The sequence below is a fragment of the Kogia breviceps genome, chromosome 1, assembly GCF_026419965.1.
Source record: "Kogia breviceps isolate mKogBre1 chromosome 1, mKogBre1 haplotype 1, whole genome shotgun sequence".
In the NCBI taxonomy this organism is placed as follows: domain Eukaryota; kingdom Metazoa; phylum Chordata; class Mammalia; order Artiodactyla; family Physeteridae; genus Kogia; species Kogia breviceps.
Window position 1 is genome coordinate 194,704,378 of NC_081310.1, and position 21,910 is coordinate 194,726,287.

A 21,910-nucleotide genomic window follows, 5' to 3' on the forward strand; every position below is an offset into this window, starting at 1 on the left:
ATACCAGTAAATTTTATTAACTTTCACAGTAAGAATATAGAGAGAATTCTATCCCTGAAAAGCCTGGTCAGTATTTAACACAGTGATTCTTTTTTTTTTTTTTTTTTTTTTTGCGGTATGTGGGCCTCTCACTGTTGTGGCCTCTCCCGTTGTGGAGCACAGGCTCCGGACGCGCAGGCCTAGCGGCCATGGCTCACGGGCTTAGTTGCTCCGCGGCATGTGGGATCTTCCCGGACCAGGGCACGAACCCGTGTCTCCTGCATCGTCAGGCGGATTCTCAACCACTGCGCCACCAGGGAAGCCCAACACAGTGATTCTTGTATCAAAGTCAACTGAGCTAAAACACAGTGTGCAGGACTTCTAATTTGTCTCCCAGAAAGCATGCACATATGAATGGAATTCTAATAATTAATGAATATGCTCAACATATAAAGCATATTTTCATCAATGTAAAAGCTATTGCAGGGCTTCCCTGGTGGCGCAGTGGTTGAGAATCCGCCTGCCGATGCAGGGGACACGGGTTCGTGCCCTGGTCCGGGAAGATCCCACATGCCGCGGAGCGGCTGGGCCCGTGAGCCATGGCCGCTGAGCCTGCGCGTCCGGAGCCTGTGCTCCGCAACGGGAGAGGCCACAGCAGTGAGAGGCCCGCGTACAGCAAAAATAAATAAATAAAAAATAAATAAATAAAAGCTATTGCAAATATTTATGCCTCCCAGGGTCAAGTGTTATCAGTGGACAGAGTTTGTCTCAGACAAATCAACACTTTTTCTTCAAGGAATGGACTCCTGGCATATCTTTGAGGACTACAGTCAGAACATAATTCTATTTTAAGTGCTGTATACTTCATAGTGCTTTATTTCCTATAAAAATCATCATTTCATGCCACTTTTCAATACCCCTTTTAAACTCCTTCTGCACCTGAGGCCTCTTCTTCTATCAAGATTTCTCTGGACACACAGTATACTCCACATCTGGACCCACCTCCACCAGCAATTTTCCATATCTGATCTACGTTGTCAGCTCCACTTTCAAAATGTATCCAGAATCCCACAACTTCTCACCACCACCATCAGTACCACCCTGGTCAAGTCACCATTTCTCTCGCCTGGATGACTGCAATACCTCCTAACTGGGCTCCCCACTTTTCCCCTGGGCCCCTGAAAAGTTTCATCTCCACACTGTAGATAATGACCCTTCTCAGACATACTCCAGATCACCTCCACGGCAAACCTCCAGTGAACCTTCCGATCATACACTCCACTCCCTCTGTGACCTCCTCTCCAAAGATTCAACCTTTACTCCGGTCCCACCGGCATTCTTACTAAAGACACATTCTCATTTCAGGGTCTTTGTACTTACTGCTCTGCTGGGAATGCTTTCGCCCAGGTATCTGACTCGCCCACTCCCTAATTTCATACAGTTCTCTATTCAAACATCACCTTATCAGACAGCCCTTTTCTGACCATTTAATTTAAATCGGCATTCATTTCACTCTCCATCCTCTTACCCTGCCTTATTTTTCTTCATTGCTCTCACGACCACCTGACTTATTATATGAGTCACTAGACTGTAAGTTCCATGAGACCAGAACTTCTGTTTCATTCACTGTTCTATCCCCTAGCTCCCAAGACAGTGCCTGACATACGGTAGATACTCAATATATACCAAAAAAACTAATGAATATGTTAGTTTCATCTTTCCTTACAGATGAACCCCTGAGCAGTGAGAAGCCACTGGAGTGGCTTGACTACAGTGATGGATGGACTAAAGCATGCAGACTGGATTGGAGGAAAGCATGAATGGAAGTGTGGAGACCAATTACACAGAACACAACCACTACCGCAGAACATCTTTGCCATTTTCATAATGCCTCCCATGAGAACTGCGTCTGGCATCAGAAATCCATGAGTTTCAGTCTGTGGCATTTGTGGGGGCCAGGAGAAAGAAAGGTCCACTCCTATATCAAAAGCATTCTGTTTCTTGATCCAAAACTGAATTTCGTCTTACAATTTGACCCAATATTCAATGATCAAAACCTGAGTTGATCTAGAAAATATTTCTAGAAGACATTATTAAATATTTTAGCAGTGAAGGAAACAGAATGCTGTAGAGGCTTTGATCTAACTCCACCCTAAGTATCCAATATTATCCTAGGGTCCATCTATAAACTCAGCACATAACAATCAGTAAGCCTCAGTTTTCTTATCTGTAAAATGGGTACAATAATAATAGTGCCTAACTTTATAGAACTTGTTGGGAGGATTAATCACTAATCAATGTCAAGAGTTTTAGCTCAGGGCCTAGCACAAAGTAAATACTCAATATTCTTTCATTTAGCAAATACTTGGGTGCCTACCATGCCCCAGGCCTGAAGTTATCTAATGAAAAAACAGTCCCTGCCTTCAGGGAGCTTACATCCTAATCAGGAAGTCAGATAATTAACTAATAGAGATAGTACAACCTGGAAGAAAAATAAAGAAGACTCAGGAGATATAACATGACAATGGAGGTAGCAGGAGTGACTATTTTAGATAAGAGTGGGCAGGCTGCCACATCTGAGCAAGGACCTGCATGACATTTAGGGCCCAGCAAGACCACCAGTGTAGCCAAAGGAGTAACTATAATGGCATGTGAAGTCAGAAGGCTAGCCAGAGGCCAAATTCTCTGGGGCCTGTGGCCAAGGTGAGGGTTTTTAGTTATATTCTAAAAGTACTAGGAAGCCAACAAAGGACTTGAAGCACAAGCTAACATAATCTGATTTACATTTCTAAAATATGACTCTGGCTACTACATAGGAACAAAAGCAGAAACAGAAAGATAGGAAGCTACTGGAGTGTTCTTGGACTAGAGTAGAAATGATAAAAAGTAACCAGATTCAGGAGAGACTGTGAAAGCAGAGACAAGACTGACTTACTGATGAATTACAGGTAGCCTGTAAGAAAAAGAAGACAAGAGTGACCCCAATATTTTTGGTCTGAGAAACTAAAGAATGGTTAAGAATGAACGAAGAGCCACTTTAGTTGGGCAAGGAGGGGAAATCAGTTCTGTTGAAGACATGCTGAGTTTGAGATACTCCTTAGGGCTTTCAGTAGAGTTAAATTAGCAGCCGGGTAGACAAGTGTGGAGTTGTACAAAGGGGTCCAGGCTGGAGAAATGAATGTGGGAGTCCCTGTCACCTCAATGACATTTAAAGCATTGAGCCTAGATGAAATCACTTAGGGAGTCTGTCTTCTCTGTAGACAGAAAAGAGATCAAAGAGGAGAGACAAGGTCCTGGTGTACTTTTAACACAGGAGGAAAGGAAGAACAGAAAATGGCCTGGGAGGAAGGAAGGCAATCAGGAGAGCGGAGGTCCTGAGAGCCAAGAGACAAAGGAAGTCAAGCTATGTTAGCTACTATCATAACCACCTTCTGGACTCCCAAGAGAAAGAGTCTTTGTCAGGCTATCTCTTGACTTCCCCATAACTCACTCTGGCTCATCCTCACCTCTGGGCCTTGGCTCCCATCACCATCCAGATCTCATCTGGTTTCTAGGCTTTTTTCTTAACTCTCCCTTCATAAATCAGAAAGGCAGCCTCAGAACTGAAGATTTGATTGTATCTTTTCCCAGGTCCACAGGGGAGAGGACCTCGAGTTCATCCTCTCCCTGCACCTTGCACACCTTTCCCCTGTGCCTTCAGACTTTTTATTCTTCATGCTGTAGCTGACATTCCTTACCTTAGGAGAGCCGGAGAAGAGTGAAGAACAGGACAGCACCTTTCACGTAAAGGCCTGAACACCCTTATTCAAGATAAATGGAATGCCTTTAAAATGACTCCCCATAAAATGTTCCATAGGCTTTAGTTTACTGATGAACAACAAGACCATCTTCTCTTTCTTAGAGTGCCTTCAAGTCAAAATTAGCCTTACAAAGTCTGCTAAGTCCCCCAACTTTACCCCCCTTTTTCCTGGCCTTCTTTACAACTTTGTTACTCCAGCATCAAGATGCAGAAATAATGTTTTAATTACTAAGTCCTAGAAAACAAGGCAGTCAAAACAAGATTTGTACTTAAAAGCCCTTTTATTCTCCAGAATAAATTTGTTTATCTAATATCTCAAAGTCTCTATGCAGCAATTACACTGTTGTTGGCAAACTATTAAAGATTTTGCCTGCAACTACAATTAACATATCATCGTGGCAACAGTGTAACTTTATATTAACTTTTCTCTGATGGCAAGTTTTGAGCTTGTTAAAAATACCAGTGATATCTTCGGCACAAACTTCCTCTTCCAAAACCTTTCTACTATATCCAAATTTAAGATAAATGACACACGATTATTTTATATACCATTTATATTCCAAAACCATAAAACCAAGCCCCAGAAGCATCCTCTCCCCTACTTAGAATATTTCTGAAAATATATTAAAATGGTATAAAGCATATTACCATAAAGTAGATTTGAGCAAAAGACCTACAATCATAAAATTTCTTGATCTTTTAAAATAACAAAATTAGATTCTAAATCTTATAAAACAGGATAAAGGTACTGTATGCATTCACTATACAGCTGACCCTTGAACAACATAGGTTTGAACTGTGTGGGTCCACTTATATGTGGATTTTTTCAAAAGTGAATAGCACAGTACTACACGATCTAGGGCTAGTTGAATCCATGGATGCAGAACCGCAGATACAAAGGGTCGATTATAGATTATAGGTGGGTTTTAAACTGCGCAGAGGGTCGGCATTCCTAACCCCCTTGATGTTCAAGGGTCAACTATATACTCAACCCCAGAGTATTAAACATTCAAGTTGAAAAAAAGAAGATAAAAATCTACCAACTCTGTAGTGTCACACTGTCATCAAGTGAGTATAAAATAAATATGCTAGCTATAATAAACGTTAAACAAACTCTCAATCAACAACAATTCTGCTCTTCCTAAGCAAATTTTGAATGATTCTGAAGGGAGATGACAGGGAAGGCCCAGCTTTTCTTCATGCTAAGTGGTACAAAGATGTCTCAACTAATAATAATGCCCTTTTAATTAATAATTTCCCTGAATCAAAGAAGGACATCAAGATAAATTTTAACCTAACAGTTAAATTCTAAATAGACACAGACGTTCAGTCTTATTACACGGAATAGTAAAACTTAATATTTTGAGAAGCAATATATACAGGTCAGAGATTAAGAGTGAGGGCTCTGACCAAAACAGACATATGCATCAATGGAACACAATACAGAGCCCAGAAATAAACCCACACACCTACGATCAATTAATCTTCAACAAAGGAGGCAATAATATACAATGGAGAAAAGACAGTCTCTTCAGCAAGTGGTGCTGGGAAAGCTGGACAGCCGCATGTAAATCAATGAAGTTAGAACATACACTCACATCATACACAAAAATAAACTCAAAAATGTTTAAAGACTTAAATATAAGATAGGACACCATAAAACTCCTAGAAGAGATCATAGGCAAAACATTCTCTGATATAAATCATAGCAATGTTTCCTTAGGTCAGTCTCCCAAGGCAATAGAAATAAAAGCAAAAATAAACAAATGGGACCTAATCAAACTTAAAAGCTTTTACACAGCAAAGGAAACCATAAACAAAATGAAAAGACAACCTATAGACTGGGAGAAAATATGTGCAAACGATGCAACAGACAAGGGATTAATTTCTAAAATATACAAATAGCTCATACAACTCAATAACAAAAAAACAAACAACCCAATCCAAAAATGGGCAGAAGACCTAAATAGACATTTCTCCAAAGAAGACATACAGATGGCCAAAAGGCACATGAAAAGACGCTCAATATCGCTATTAGAGAAATGCAACTCAAAACTATAATGAGGTATCACCTCACACCAGTCAGAATGGCCATCATTAAAAAGTCTACAGGGCTTCCCTGGTGGCGCAGTGGTTGAGAATCTGCCTGCCGATGCAGGGGACACGGGTTTGTGCCCCGGTCCGGGAAGACCCCACATGCGGCGGAGCGGCTGGGCCCGTGAGCCATGGCCACTGAGCCTGTGCGTCCGGAGCCTGTGCTCCACAATGGGAGAGGCCACAACAGTGAGAGGCCCGTGTACCACAAAAAAAAAAAAAAAAAAAAAAAAAAAAAGTCTACAAATAGTAAATGCTGGAGAGGGTGTGGAGAAAAGGGAACCCTCGTACATTGTTGGCGTGAATGTAAATTGGTACAGCCACTGTGGAAAACAGTATGGAAGTTCCTCTGAAAACTAAAAATATAGCTGCCATATGATCTAGCAATCCCAATCCCCCAATCCTGGGCATTATCTGGAGAAAACTCTAATTCAGAAAGATACATGCATCCCTATGTTCATAGCAGCACTATTTACAAGAGCCAAGACATGGAAACAAGTTAAGTGTCCATCAACAGATGAATGGATAAAGATGTGGTGTATACACACACACACAAACACACACACACACACACACACACACACAATGGAATACTTACTACTCAGCCATAAAAAAAAAAAGAAATAATGCCATTTGCTGCAACATGGATGGACCTAGAGATTATCATTTTAAGTGAAGCCAGAAAGAGAAAGACAAATACCATATGACATCACTTATATGTGGAATCTAAAATATGACACAAATGTTACTTATTTACAAAACAGAAACAGACTCACAGACATGGAAAACAAACTTATGGTTACCAAAGTGGAAAGGGTGTGGGGGAGGGATAAATTAGGAGTTTGGGATTGGCAGATACAAAAAAAAAGAGTGAGGGCTCTGGAGCCAGACAGCACCAGTTCATTTTCTATTCTCTCAATCCTAGATGTGTGACCCCAGGCAAGTTGGCCAGTATTTACGCCCTCATCTGTGAAATGGGGAAAATAAGAGTATCTGCCAGAGGATTGTTGTGAGGATTAAATGCGTTAAAGTCTGTAAGTGCCTAATTGTGGCTGCCATAGCTTAAGTGTTTATTATTGTTGTCGTTAACTACTAATCACAGTAGTTTTCCCCCAACTAAAAGGCAATTTAAAAAGTAAAAGCTGCTTTTGTTTTCCCCTTCACCCATTTTGCCTTCTCCATTTTATTCACAGTTACAAAAGGAACTCTAGTATCAGACCAGAACAATGTCACAGGGAAACAGTAATTGTAGTTAAATCATTTCCTCTTTATGTAGCTTCTGCTAATTCTGGCAGTACAGTTTTCTGTTCTGCAAAACCAAAGAGGCTTCCCAGACATTCCCCACCTTTCCTGGCCCTGCCGCTCAATTATTTAGATATCTCTCCTAATACCTTCATAATGGTCATCACACTGCTTTGATTACTTATCTCTAAGACCTAAAAACACTCTGAGCCCCTGGTGGTCTCCCAGCCTATGTTTGCTGAGTAACAAAAATCTAATTTCCCACATATGCCCTCAAAAATCTAATTTCTTATTCTTACCACCTATATGTACAAAGCACTCATCCCTAAACAGTACAACCAAGAACAGTTTTTAGCCCACTAGAAATGTTTGTTCATAAAATAAGCACGTTGTTGATATACTACAAAAATTAAATCTATGAACACCCACTTCGCCTACTATAAAATCGGCACGAGTAGCCCCTTTCGCAGTCTCTCTAACCACACTCCAGACTCTGTGACCTCCCACTGCAAGTGCTTCACATTTCACTGGGCAACTACCAAAAGCTATCAGCACTGCGTTGTTGGTACAGACTTCCAAAAATGAACTCCAAAACAACTCTTGAGAATTGCAAAGCGCATTTAAAACAAACAAACAAACAAAGAAACTGGGCATGGTTGCTTTCCCCTTTGAAAAAAAGCAACAAGTGTACATATAAAGGCCACATGAAATACAGTCTGGATTTAATCAAGGCAACCTCAAAAGACTAAAACAGTAAGATGCAAAGCAGCAGGTTTCCTACAAGATTTTTTTCAGTCTTCTCTCTTGGCCGTTTCAGAATCCAGATGTGAAAACAACTTATTCAGGTAATTGAAGAAGTTTGAATTATACACTATAATAAAAAGCAGTTCCAAACACACAATACCAAAGGCCCCTTCCTTTAGTGACAGGTTCAACTGTTTCTGCCTATACATTTATATTCCCATTGAAAATAACGATTTAGGTACCAAAACTAACCACAAAAAACAATTTCACAAATAACTTTCAAATACCATCCTATGCGACACCCAATTCCATTTGATCCTCACAACAACCTAGGAATAGCGAGCTGGGTAGGCATTAGCAACATCTCCATTTAATAAATGGGGACGCTAAGGCTCAAGTGTTTGATAACGGAGGATGAGCTAAATAATGTATGATTCATAACTATAATACAGCCACTAATATCATGTTCCTGAAGACTACTTTAGACTTGGGAAAATTTACCCGCTGCATTACTAAGGGAAAGACCAAGGAGGCTACAGAGGTTTGGCAAATGGAGAAGGGAGGTCCCTGCACAGACTTCAGCTTTTATTCTGAGTGAAACTGGAACCATCTGAGAGTTTAGAGCAAAAAAAATAATCTGACTTCCATTCTAAAAGGATGGAGAACAGATTACTAGAGGGCAAGGGCTGTAGCAAGGAGACTTGTAAGGAGGCTACTGTAGGTGGTGGCAGTAAAGGAGGTGGAAAGTAAGATTCGGGGTATACTCTGAAGCAGAGCTACAGGGCGTTATGATGGATAGAGGATAAGAGAGAGAGTCAAGGATGTTTTATGATTTTTGCCCTGAGCAACTACAAAGGTAGAGTTGCCTTTAACTGAGTTGAGGGAGAATGCAGGGGAGCAAGAATGCAAGAGGATATATCAGATATTCAGTTTTGGACATTCCAAGTTCAAAATGTTTATTTAGACAAGCAGGTAAGAGGTGCCAGATAGGCGGCTACATAAACTGCCTTCTAAAAACAACTCCTGGGACTTCCCTGGTGGTCCAGTGGCTAAAAACTCCATGCTCTCAATGCAGGGGGCCCAGGTTTGATCCCTGGTCAGGGAACTAGATCCCACATGCAGCAACTAAGACCTGGTGCAGCCAAATAAATAAATTTTTTAAATAAATAAATAAATAAATAATAAAAACAATTCCTTCCCCACCTGTGAGGGGCTTACATTCTTTACAGCAGTCCTAAGAAGTGGTTTTAAGGCTCAAGCATCTGATAATGGGTGATGAGCTAAATAAATTATGGTTCATAAATCCAACAGAATACTATATAACCATTAAAATCATGTTCTTGAAGAATACTTTAAAAAATGTGCTCAATAAGTTAATGGCAAATGAATTTATCTCATCTAGAAGAGGGTGCAATCTAATGCCCTTCTTTTTAAGACCATAAACTTTATCCCAGTAGAAGAAAAACATAAGAAACAGAGAGGGATACATTCCAGAATGTCAGCTTAGTTAAGGTGCCATATGAGAAGTCATTAAATACCAAGGAAAACTGTGAGAAGGCGACTGACAGTGCAAGACCTGGACCTCCCCTTTACTGACCCATTCCAAAAGTCGTTCTAAAGGACAAAATTGGTTTCAATCAATTCCAATTGAGGAAACATAGTATCATTTCAGGGGCACCTTTATTTCCCCACCCCAGCACACACACACAGACCCCTCTCATTGCTATAGCTTCAAGTCCTGATTACAGGAAAAGTGTTCTGTGTCAAAATTTTTTTTAAGTTTAATGCCACGGGTACCCAAGCTGATTTCAATATATTTTACTGAACTCTTCTTCCTGTGCTGTAAAAGCCTCTTCACCTTCTTCTTGCTTATCTTCCTACATTCCAGTGACTAAATGAGTGTCATTTAACCAAGGTGGACATGTAAGCATTCTTCTCTTTGGAAAAAGAAGTCAAAAAGTGGTTCGAAGGTTTCAGAAAGAGGGGACAGGAGGCAAATTTCGTGGACTTGTGCTTATCATATGATATGCCCTGGTCACTGGTCTAAATAGGTCTGGGTGCACAGCATCTCAATATGCAAGATTAAGATTGTTTTTTTCCTTTGCTTTTATGCTTTTTTAGTTAAATGTTTAGTAGATGTACTTATAAAATATATGTAGAGTTTAAACAGCAACAATAAACAAAACCCCTGGTACCCACCAGCCCATCCCAGAACATGATTCTCACCTCTGTAGCCCCACTGTATGACCCTCCCAGATTTCTTTGCCCACCATCTCTCCATTGAGGCCTGCAGAATTTTGTCATTATTGCCTTACTTTTCTTCATAGTTTTACCCTATGTCTTTTTATGGAGTAAAGAATACAGAGAACAGTTTTGTATGTTTTTAAATTTATATAAATAAAATACATCAACTGCTTTTGCAACTTGCTTGTATAGCTACAGTTTATGATTTCCGTGTGTGTGTGAGAGAGAGAGAGAGAGGGAGTGTACGCAGTAATTCCTCTCTTCTTTGCTATGTACTATTATGTAAATATACCATGATTTATTTATCCATTCCCCTGCTGATGGATACTGGGGGTTATTTCCAGTTTTGGACTCTAAGAAAAATAGTACTGTTAGAAGAGTGTAAATACCAAAATATTCAGCAGTTTTAGTGATTCTCAGTGAAATTCACATTGGTAGAGGTTACTGAGAGATGAATGACTTGGGCATGAATGAGATATACAGTTCACCAAATGAATCTTAACCAAGGGTAGGTAAAAAACAAAACAAAAAACTGCACATTGCATCTCTATGTTTAGAGCACATGGTGTCGAGGTGAAGAAGAAGTAGCTGAAGAGCTGTCCTTATCCTACTCCTCCAGCCACAATCCACCTGCCAATGCAGGGGACACAGGTTCGAGCCATAGTCCGGGAAGATCCCACATGCCGCAGAGCAACTAGGCCTGTGTGCCACAACTACTGAGCCTGTGCTCTAGAGCCCACGAGCCACAACTGCTGAAGCCCTTGAGCCTAGAGCCCGTGCTCCGCAACGAGAGAAGCCACCGCAATGAGAAGCCCGCACACCGCGACCAAGAGTGGCCCCCGCTCACCACAACTAGAGAAAGCCCGCACACAGTAACGAAGACCCAACACAGCCAAAATTTTAAAAATTTAAAATGTATTGAAGCCAAGACATGGAAGCAACCTAAATGTCCATCAACAGACGGACGGATAAAGAATATGAAAAAGAATATATATGTAACACAAGATTGTAAATCAACTAAACTTCAATAAAAAATATATATATGAATTTTAAAAAACATATTGAATGTGATTACCCTCTCCCTAGGAATATGCATGAAACATATTTTGCATATAATTTCAAAGGGCTCCCACCTTGACAGACACTCAGAAGTCTAACCATAGACGCCAGTAAAAGAAACTCAAACTAAAATGCAAGTGCGTGGGGCTTCCCTGGTGGCGCAGTGGTTGAGAGTCCGACTGCCGATGCAGGGGACACAGGTTCGTGCCCCGGTCCAGGAAGATCCCACATGCCGCAGAGCAGCTGGGCCCGTGAGCCATGGCCGCTTGGCCTGTGTGTCCGGAGCCTGTGCTCCGCAACGGGAGAGGCCACAACAGTGAGAGGCCCGTGTATCGGAAAAAAAAACAAAAAAAAAAGCTTCCAAAGTGGGAGAAACTTGGAATATTATTAAACAAAGCTATTTGTATGCACTATGGTCTCTCAAATGTCAAGGCAGTAACATTTATCTGTGCCATGGAAAATACTCCCCCTGAAACCAGAAAGTGCTTGAATAAAACTGCCACTACTCAGTTTTCAAATCTAGCACATTCCCTAAAGTACTCTTCACCACCCTCTTCTACTTTTTCATGAGACCTTATGGCAGGAACATTCCACTGCATTCCATCTACAATCAGCCATAATCCCTGTGAGCAGCCGTCCAGGCCAGCTTGCCAGCATAGCAGTCTTTTAATGCAGCTAACACATGTGGCTATAGAAAATTCATTTCAGTTTTTGCAACAATTCTAGGTTCAAAATCCATGCTCTCTCCCAATCTTAAGCCTAATTTTTTAAAAACAAGCCATTAATACTTTCTAAACATAACAAGTTAGCTCACTTAAAATCTCTCAAAAGTTATTTGGATTACATATTAGTCAAATTACTAAGAAACTGCCATATAAAATTGTAAACAGAAATAGAAAACAGCAGAAAACCGAAAACGCCAAAATTCTAGAGGAAAAAGTCTCTGATACAATTAGCTAATTAGCTTTCCAAAAACAAACACCTTTCAAAGAAACCAAAATTACCCCAAACTTTCTGAACCATGACAAAGCATTCAGCTAGAAAACTAACACTACTTTTTCTAAGGCTGATTCATCTACCGAGGACTCTTGTTTCAGGAGGCTAATATTATTTTAAAAGTCACAAATTTCTCCTGGTGAATGTTTAAGTGAAGAGGCAATGTTATAGCCAGATGAGGTTAGGAGTACCAATCTAGATATAACATTAATAAGTCCTAATAAGCTACAATTCTGAAACTTTCCCCAAACATACGGGATGTTTAGTTTAATCCTCAAGGTCAAGCTGAAATACCCTCCTATCATCTATGAATTTTACATGTGCCCTTTGCCAAACTCACATCTGCAATTTTTAAAAACGCTTTTTTATGGCAAGTATCACTTTGATCACTTTTACTTTATATTGAGGTTAGTTTGGTATGTCTTGTCTCTCCTACCACAAACTTTAACTCCTTAAGGGCAGGGTCCTAAGGTACATGCAACTCTGTGATCCCTAGAGACTCACATTACAGCAGACTCTCAAAAGAGGAAGAGAAAGACATAGGGCAAGACAGAGCAGAGCCACTCAGACTGCTGTCTAGAAAGGTTGTGGACAAAATACGATGGAAAAACCATTGGTAGTTCAGGACTGTGCTTCAGGTGGTCCACAGACTGGTTTTCGTAGTACTAGTACAATGAGCCCAGGCCTAGTCTAACCATATTAATTACTTCTAATAAAAACCATGCATCTCTTCATTAATATTTCCTCAAAAGACATGTAAATATTTTCAATAATTCTGGAGAGATCTTTGGGGGAAATAAACAAGACTGAGTAAATAGAACTTAACATCTTCACAAACTCCAAAATTTATGGCCCTATCCTTAGAAAATGTTCAACTAGGAATCTTATTTTCTTCTTCAGTTTGCTGTCTACTACAAGTGAAGAAATCTGAAATCCTTCATTCAGAATGGATATCATATTTGGATAATTTTACTTTTTTCCCCTAAACTGACATTATTTTCTATACAATCAAAATAATAAGATCAAAAAGAGAGCCACATATCTTAGATACAATGAGGTCTAACACTTTTTTTATTAGCCATCAATAATCTCAGTGAGCTCTTAATCCAGATGATCAAACACTAGCGTCAGAAAATTAAGCAGACCCTGATCCATTTCACATAACTACCCAGAGCTATAGAAAATCTTAATTTTGCTACACACTCTAATAGTTTTATTCTCCTGAATAGTCAATAGATTAGGTTTTTTTAATATCGGTTTAGTACTTAGCATACCATTATACGTATAGTAGATACTTGTTAATAAAATCCTATTAACTTATATGGATATTCTCTCATGCTAAAATCTCAAAAAGAAAAAAAAAACCATCTTTTACAAGATATAAACATGAATAGTTTTACTCAGGTGTTTAAAATATACTATGCAGGGGACTTCCCTGGTGGCACAACGGTTAGGACTCTGCGCTCCCAATGTAGGGTGCCCGGGTTCAATGCCTGGTCAGGGAACTAGATCCCACATGCATGCCGCAACTAAGAGTTCGCATGCAGCAACTAAGAGTTCGCATGCCACATCTAACGAGCCAGCAAGCCGCAACTAAGGAGCCAGTGAGCCGCAACTAAGGAGACCGCCTGCCACAACTATGGAATCCATGTGCCACAACCAAGGAGCCAGTGAGCTGCAACTAAGAAGCCCGTGAGCTGCAACTAAGGAGCCTGCCTGCCGCAACTAAGACCTGGTGCAACCAAATAAATAAATTAATTTTTTAAAAATAAAATATACAATGCAGTCAAGACTGCAAACTAAGTTACTATTATACCTTACCACTAATTAAAAAGAAAAAACTACCTTAGAAAAAGATAATGCTGCTTAAACTATCTCTTGAAGGAAATCTAACACAAGTCACTTCTAGGGAGAGGAACTGGTTGACTACATGATGGGGTGAGAGGAATGTTTGTACTGTACACTCTTTTTACATTTTGGATTTCATACCCTCTGAATGTTTTACCTACTCACAAAAATAAATCAAAATTGGGGTGAAATTAACATAATGCTATTTGACCTTGACAATGAATATAAACTTATAACCCATTTAAGATGTGGACATTCTAAAATGATCTGTCATCAAGAAAAAATGTTAGTATTATTTCTTGTACTAATAAACATTTTCCATTTATTTTTATTATATGATAAACTGACTTTTGCATTCATGGATATGGCCTTTTAATACTCACTTTCTCCGTAAAAGTTTTTAGTTTAAGGTTTCCCTTAAACCCTATAAAGAAAGTAGGAACACCCCAACCATTAATGAAATACCATCTCCATGACACTAGGTATTCCTGGATAGTTCGGCAAAACAGAGAAAAGTATTTCTTTTTGGAATCAATTCTGGCTCCTGATCCAGGATTTCCTAACGTCCGCACTTTAAAAGAACTTGTGATACACACAAGCGTATTTAGAGGCAACACCAACAGTCAAAAATGCCTCCATTCTAAGTTATAGTTAAATGCATTTTTCAGAACGAAACAAGGGGCTCAATAATCAGCTTTTAGTGTGCTCACTTCAGCAGCACCTATACTAAAACTGGAACGATACAGAGAAGGGTAGCAAGGCCGCATGCAAGTTTTTAGTTATATACTGCGTAAAACTTAACTCTTAAAATGAAACACAAATGATAACATAGCTTGAATAAGTGACATTTAGGAATATAAACATTTGTTAGAGAACAATACTGAATTTTGCATCTCTTTTTACAATTATTCATAGGATATATAATTCATAGAATTACTGGCACAACTGACAAAGAAATGTAAAGCACAAACAGTGGTACAGGAGTTTAGACTCCTACTGGGGAATCTTTTTTTAAAAAATAGAATGTTGTGTGTCCTATTTAGCAAGTTCAGAAAAGAATGTAAGCAACAGAAGGTTCAAAGTTGTATATGAGGAATCTAGATCAAAAAATAAACAGCGAACTCACGGTAACAGAGAATGATGGCTGGGGAGTGGGGGGGGGAAGGAGATTCTGATCAAAGGGTACAAACTTTCAGTTATAAGATAAGTTCTGGAGACCTAATGTGCAGCATGGTGGCTATGGTTAATAATGATGTACTGTCTATGTAAAATCTGCTGAGAGAGTAGATCTCAAGTGTTCTTACCACAAAATAAAAGGTAACTATGAGACGTGATGGATATATTAGATTTTGCTAATCATTTCACAATGTATAAACATATCAAAGCACCACACCGTAGACCTTAAATATATATAGTTTTATTTTCCACTGGGAGAATCCTCTACACAAAACACTGGCCCACAAATAGATGAGATCAGCATGTTTCCTCAACAATTCAACATTAACTTGTGTCTGAAAGAACAACAATTTGGCTTTATCACAAAGTTATAGGTTTTAAAACAGTAGAACCTACATCTATTTTAAGTAATAGTTTGCCTACAGATCCATATCAAGTAACTAATTCAAGTACCAAAAACCCCTTCAGTTTTGAAGGGGCTTCAAATGAGCTTCAGTCATTTTTCACCTAAGCAACTATATAGGGAAACAAGCTAGGAAGCAATGACTGATAATTTTTAATAATAATTTACAAGTTTACTATCTGTTTTAGCTATATCTGTTGTTCAACTCAAAGAACCATTGTAAGGAAGCAGAATAAGTGTGAAGACCATCCTGGCAAGCTCAAGTGCTATTTAAAATCAAGAAAGCAAAGTAATCTTGGAGGCTCAACAGGTATATTTCACAGCATCATTTACTAAAAATCACTGCTTACACCTTTACTATCGTTAAGATTTCAACTTAATAACACTAGCTAAATTCGTTCAGTTCTCTAGGGACTTCTCAATTGTAAAGAAGAAAATAAATAGTCCATATTTAAATATGCTACAGCAAATATCACAGGGGGAAAACATTCAATGGATCATTCAGAACAGCAAAGTTCAAAGTGTTAATAGCCAAATGTTCATTTATTCTGATCACGGCAAGCAGGAAAAGGGGGAAGGATAGGAAAATGAGACAGAATTGATAGAACACAACATGAACTCACTGGTTGAGTTGCCCTGCATCTGAATGATGCACTTGGATTCTTTGCTGGTCTCTCGAGAATTGAAGGGCCGCACACGGACAGCCACCTTCACTGAGGCTCCCGACATTCTGATGGTCTTGTTATATATATGCAGTCCAGAAATAAAGAATCAAATCTTCTTATGAAATTCTGTTCAAGTTTCCTTTAAAAAAGAAAAAATGATTCATACAAGATAGTCAGAATTAAAGAAAGCATGGGCTAACTTGAGCATACGAGCCATTATCTTAGTACTATTTGTTTCCATTTCTAAAAACCTCATCCCTTTTCTTCCCTATAAATCTTATATTTTCAACTGTAAATTATCAGATAGAAAATAAAGACTGTAATTTGTTTTCCTGTTCCATTATCTCTTTACCATGCCTAAAAAGTCCCTAGACTTAATAATAAAAAATTTAACTGCAAAGTAACAAACATCTTCCTTGCTCTCTGTTTTTCTGGATCAGTCTTCAATAATATATGAAAAAAAAAACCAAAATGTTTACTTGTTAAAGAGGGTTCCTTACACAAGTAACTTGCCATCTGCAAAACAACTTACTACTTGTCTTTAAAGAAATGCACTGAACTTTTTATATCTTAATTTCAGTTTAAAACACCCAGTTACATGATGTATATTTAAACAGCAAAAGGACAAAGATAAGCTCTAGCTAGCTTCTTTAACTATAGGTATCCTGGGATTCCTTTAACTTCTATGAACCCTTTCACACGTATCTCATTTGGCCCTTACAACCATCCTGTACAATAAGCAGAGAAGGTTTCAAGAGACCCAAGTTCTATCCTCTGACTCACGGCAGAATCAAATCACTATATTTCACTTCTGAATGAAGTCACAGGAAAAAATGTGAAAACTTTTTGGAGGAATAGTTTCCCTCCCAACAGAACAAAACGAACACTATTCTGTGAAAAGAACCCACATAAGTAATTTCCACAAGAAACAACAGATCTCAATCTGTACTCTATCTGTTATATAAACATCTTCAAGAAGAACTGAACAAAAGAAAAAACTAAAAAAGAAAAATACTTATGGGTCCAATTACCAGGGAACTCCAACAGAATTTAAACCTGACCAATTTTTTTCCACATAATTAAGTAAAGGTTAGGAATGCTAACCTCCAGCTGAACAACTACTAATACTTTCCACAGGAAAAGGCAAAAATAAATACCCTATCTTATTTTCTAACAGCACTATCACTATTTGAAATTGTTTTTTGGACCATGTCTATTGTCTGTCTCTCACACCACCACCAGAATGCTCAGAGACCTTGTTTGCCAGCACTTAAAACAGTATCTGATGAAAGAGCTCACTACATGTTTGCTGAAGGATTGAATTAATGAATTATATTTCCCAATTGTGAGAATTATCTGTTCAAGTCCTCTACCTGGTTTACTGACTTTTTTTGTTTATGTTTCAAATGATTACAATATTTATTGATATTAATCTTTTTATATTTGCTGCAATGTTTTTTCCAGTCTGTTTCACATTTTATTTTACAATAAACAGATGGTTCTTTTTTAATACATCAAACATTTATTTTAATCACATTTATTAAATGAAAGCTTAGAGTTATTGACCCTTCCAATCGATACAGCATGACCTATAGTCACTAGTTGAATACTCTGCCAAAAGAGAGTGAATGAAGCATTCACAAAAAGCAAGACATACAACACATTTCAACCCCCCGGAGTCCACTTTAATATACAGCCATCATCTCAACACTCAGTATGTCCCATTATCTTCTCCCCTGAAACGAGCAATCTCTGCCAATCTTCCCATTTCTATCTGGACCCATACCATAAATCTTGGAGTCATCTTTACTTCCTTCTCTTTGAATCCTTTCATTAGTGCTACCATTATTAATGAAATACCATATGAAAACTTTTAAAACAAATTTCCATTCTTCTATCCCTTCCTTCCTCTCCTTCCCATTGCCCTAACCTTACTCCATGTCCTTACTACCTCATGCCTCTCGTACTTGCAATGAAGAAACTAATCTTTGAGCTTTTAGATTTAATCCAAAAGTCCTTAAATAGGGTGAGAGGGGCAGGATTTGCATAAAACAATCACACAGGGGTCTTTTGAAAAGCAAATGAGCGTAGGCCCCTCCCTTTTGAGATAGGGCCCAGGTGTGTGTTGTGTTGTTTTGTTTTGTTCATTTTCTAAAGATTATGTTGTAAACCTCCCGCTGAGAACTCTACTCAACTGTTTAACCCTACTGCAATATTAACCTTTCTAATGCATGACTTTCTTTTTTTTTTTAAAGACTACATCTTTTTTTTTTTTTTTTTACGTATTTATTTTGGCCTCGCCACGCGGCATGTAGGATCCTAGTTCCCAGACCAGGGATTGAACCCGCGCCCCCTACATTGGAAGCGCGGAGTCTTATAAATCACTGGACCACCAGGGAAGCCCCCTAAAGCATGACTTTCAATTTCACTTCCAAACCCAAGAACCTTTTCTTACTCCGCAGCACTTACAAGATCAGTCAAGGTACTCTGTATTCTACTCAAGCTCCTTTACTATTCCACACACGTTCTTTCACACTTTCTAACAATTTCCCCCCTACAACAGATCTATGAATCTTCATTTTCTCCTCAACTTGATGGCTCAGCTCCAGTCTTAACTCTTCCAAATGACTACCCAAACATTCCAGGAATCACTGGTATTTCCCACAGAACTTACAATCCCAAACACATTGGGAGAACACTGCTATCATTTTACACAACTATATTCTAGCTTGTACGTTCTTTAATAATTTCCCAAAGTGAATAACCTATTCCTTCAAAAACCTCTTTGAACTTGGGTTCCTTGAAAAAGTGGCTAATTCTAAGTCTGGGCAAGAAATTTCAAGATGATTCTGGGACATCTTAGTATGACCACAAGCAAGAAATCAAAGACTAATGGGGTCATGGCAAAAAGACACACGTGCCAACTTAAAGGAGCTCCCACTGGACAAAGATGGGATGATTGGAGCATAAAAATACATACATACATACAAACACACTGCATATGGACTGAAAAACATTAAATATATAAATTCATGAGTTTATAACAACACTTTCAAAAACCTCATTATTCTGAAAACTGGCAAATAAAACAAAAGAATGGAGCATGTGTCCAGTCTGTGTATCCTGTATAAACTATACTCCAGGACAGTCAAATAGACAATGAGGACAAGTTCTTCTTTACAGAAAAAGTCTGACTAATAAATGCAGAAGAAATGACAGAATTAGAATGTCACCAATTCCCAACCCTACTAACATAAAGGTTCTCTGCAGCATCACAATCTACTCAAAAAGCCTTAAACGGAAGGTTGACTGATATGGGAACCTTACATTGTATGAATTAGGCTGACAAAATCTGAACCCAACGATCATCAGTCCTACCGTCACTAACAGTGGGACACTTAGGTGGCCTGTGCGCCTCCTGCTGTGCTGCAGCAGGAAACACACGGCACCGCCTAGTAAACATTATCCCCCCTTCCCCTTAAAGGAAAAAAAAAAGACCGATAGAATCAAGCCTCAGTTTATAGGACATATAGGGAGCAAAGAAACAATTTAAATTATACCTAGAAGATACAATCAGCCAAACCCAGAATACAGAAAAATCTACAGTTCAAGTCTCCCAGTTTCTTCAATTAAATAGCATGATTTTGGGGCGAGGGGTGGTAATAAAAGAGACTTAAATGTTGACAATTAATGAATATTGTAGATATGTAAATTTAAAGAAACCAAAACTTTCTTCTTTTGTGTTCTATTCAGGGCCTACCAAAATGTTCAATGCTGCTAACTAACTTACAAACCGACAACAAGGGCTGAAACCTCCTTGCTGAGCTTTAGATTATAAAGTACTATTTAGATATAAAGTACTAGGAGCCGAAATACTAACCTCTTTACTATTTAAAGTCCCCCACACATACACTTTTCAATAGTTGTTTCACTCTTCTACCCAGCTAGCCTCCTGGCATACCATTCAACCTAACACACCCAAAACCCAAACATCTCTCCACCTTCCCCAGTTCTTCCACCTCTATTCTATTTCTTTTAATGTTCTCACCTTTCTCCTGTTCCCACACAGGTCAAAAAGCTTGCTTCCTCTATCCATCTAATCAACTGCCAAATTACATGGCTTCCACCTATAAAATGTCTCCATTTCTACCACCGCCATACCATCCCTTTTACGCCTTCAATACATCTCACCCAAGACCGTTAATCATCTTAACCACTTTTTCTCTTTCTTCCTCCTACCCCAACCATACTACACAATACTGCCATTTTCATATATTCCATCCATACTATGCAATGCTGCCAGATTCACACTCCCAACGCACAGGTCTCTTCATATCACTGTCCAGTTTCTCTACTGTCTACCAAGCAATGACTGAACTCCCCACCAGTGGCATTCAATGTGTTCTGTAACATAAACCACCTATTTTTACAAGCCCACAAAACACTGCCTTCCACCCACTTTCCTTAACAACCACCCACCAGAGGGTTTCCTGAAAGCATCTCATGTTTTTCTGTCCCTGTGCCTTTGTTCCAATGCTCCTTCTACCTAGTGTACCCTTCCTCCTCTCCTGTTCTTCTCAAAATCCTACTTTTCTTCCAGGACCTTCTCATATGCTACCTATTTCTAAAGCTTTCATAGATTCTCCCCACTTTGCAAACCAAATGCAAATGCTTCTCCATTTAATACTTCTCAACTCACTGACCTTACGTAGGGCAAAATGAGTTATTTGTTTTTCTTTTTTTAAAAAAATAAATTTATTTATTTTGTTTTTGGCTGTGTTGGGCCTTCATTGCTGTGCACAGCCTTTCTCTAGTTGCAGCGAGAGGGGGCCACTCTTCTTTGCGGTGCACGGTCTTATTGCAGTGGCTTCTCTTGTTGTGGAGCACGGGCTGTAGGGTGCACGGGCTTCAGTAGTTGCAGCACGCGGGCTCAGTAGTTGTGGCTCACAGGCTCTAGAGCGCAGGCTCAGTAGTTATGGCACACGGGCTTAGTTGCTCAGTGGCATGTGGGATCTTCCCGGACCAGGGCTCGAACCCATGTCCCCTGCATTGGCAGGCAGATTCTTAACCACTACGCCACCAAGGGAGCCCTGTTTTTCTTATATCTGCTGTAAATTTTAAGTTCCTTGAGGACAAGACAGAATTTTAGTCACGCTTTTATTAGTCATTCTTCTTTGGAAGTGATATGTACATTTTAATATTACTTTCCCGAAACAACCTGAACCTAAGTACATATTTTTTTTTCTGATTTAACTGTCTGTGGTAAAACTGCAACCATCTTCACAAGTGAGTTAAAATTTTATACAGTAATAAGAAACTACAGTTAAGTGGACTACAGAAAGCGTTACTTTGTTACTTCCCTACAACTACAAAAAGTATCTCTTTTATAATGGATGTCCATCAAAGAATTACAGTTTCAAAACTCCCCGATCCTTTTTTAAAATTATCAATTATATAAATCTGAAATCAAGTTTCAATTCCAGTGAGAAACAATAATTACAGAATATTTTTAAGAAGTTATAGGAAAACAATAAAAATTACAGTACATTTTCCAAGTTTTATAGAGCCAAAGGCAGGTAGGAAAGGCAACCATACATACTCTAAATCACCTACACAGCCTCAGTTCTAGGCTGTTCCTCTGACCAGTTTTCCTTCCTTATG

The 21,910-nt window shown here is 38.9% G+C and overlaps 1 protein-coding gene across 11 annotated transcripts in view; it reads right to left on the reverse strand.

Moving 5' to 3' along the window:
• The window catches only part of KIF1B (kinesin family member 1B), a 336,458-nt gene that overhangs the window by 116,052 nt on the left and 198,496 nt on the right, over positions 1–21,910 (reverse strand). For 10 of the 11 annotated variants that reach the window (XM_059057804.2, XM_059057834.2, XM_059057814.2 and 7 more), the window contains exon 2: positions 16,208–16,388. The exons of the other annotated variant lie outside the window; for it this stretch is intronic. In XM_059057804.2, the coding sequence (XP_058913787.1) occupies positions 16,208–16,313 (106 nt within the window). In that variant the 5' untranslated portion in view covers positions 16,314–16,388. The remainder of the gene's footprint in view (positions 1–16,207; positions 16,389–21,910) is intronic. 11 annotated transcript variants of the gene reach the window in all.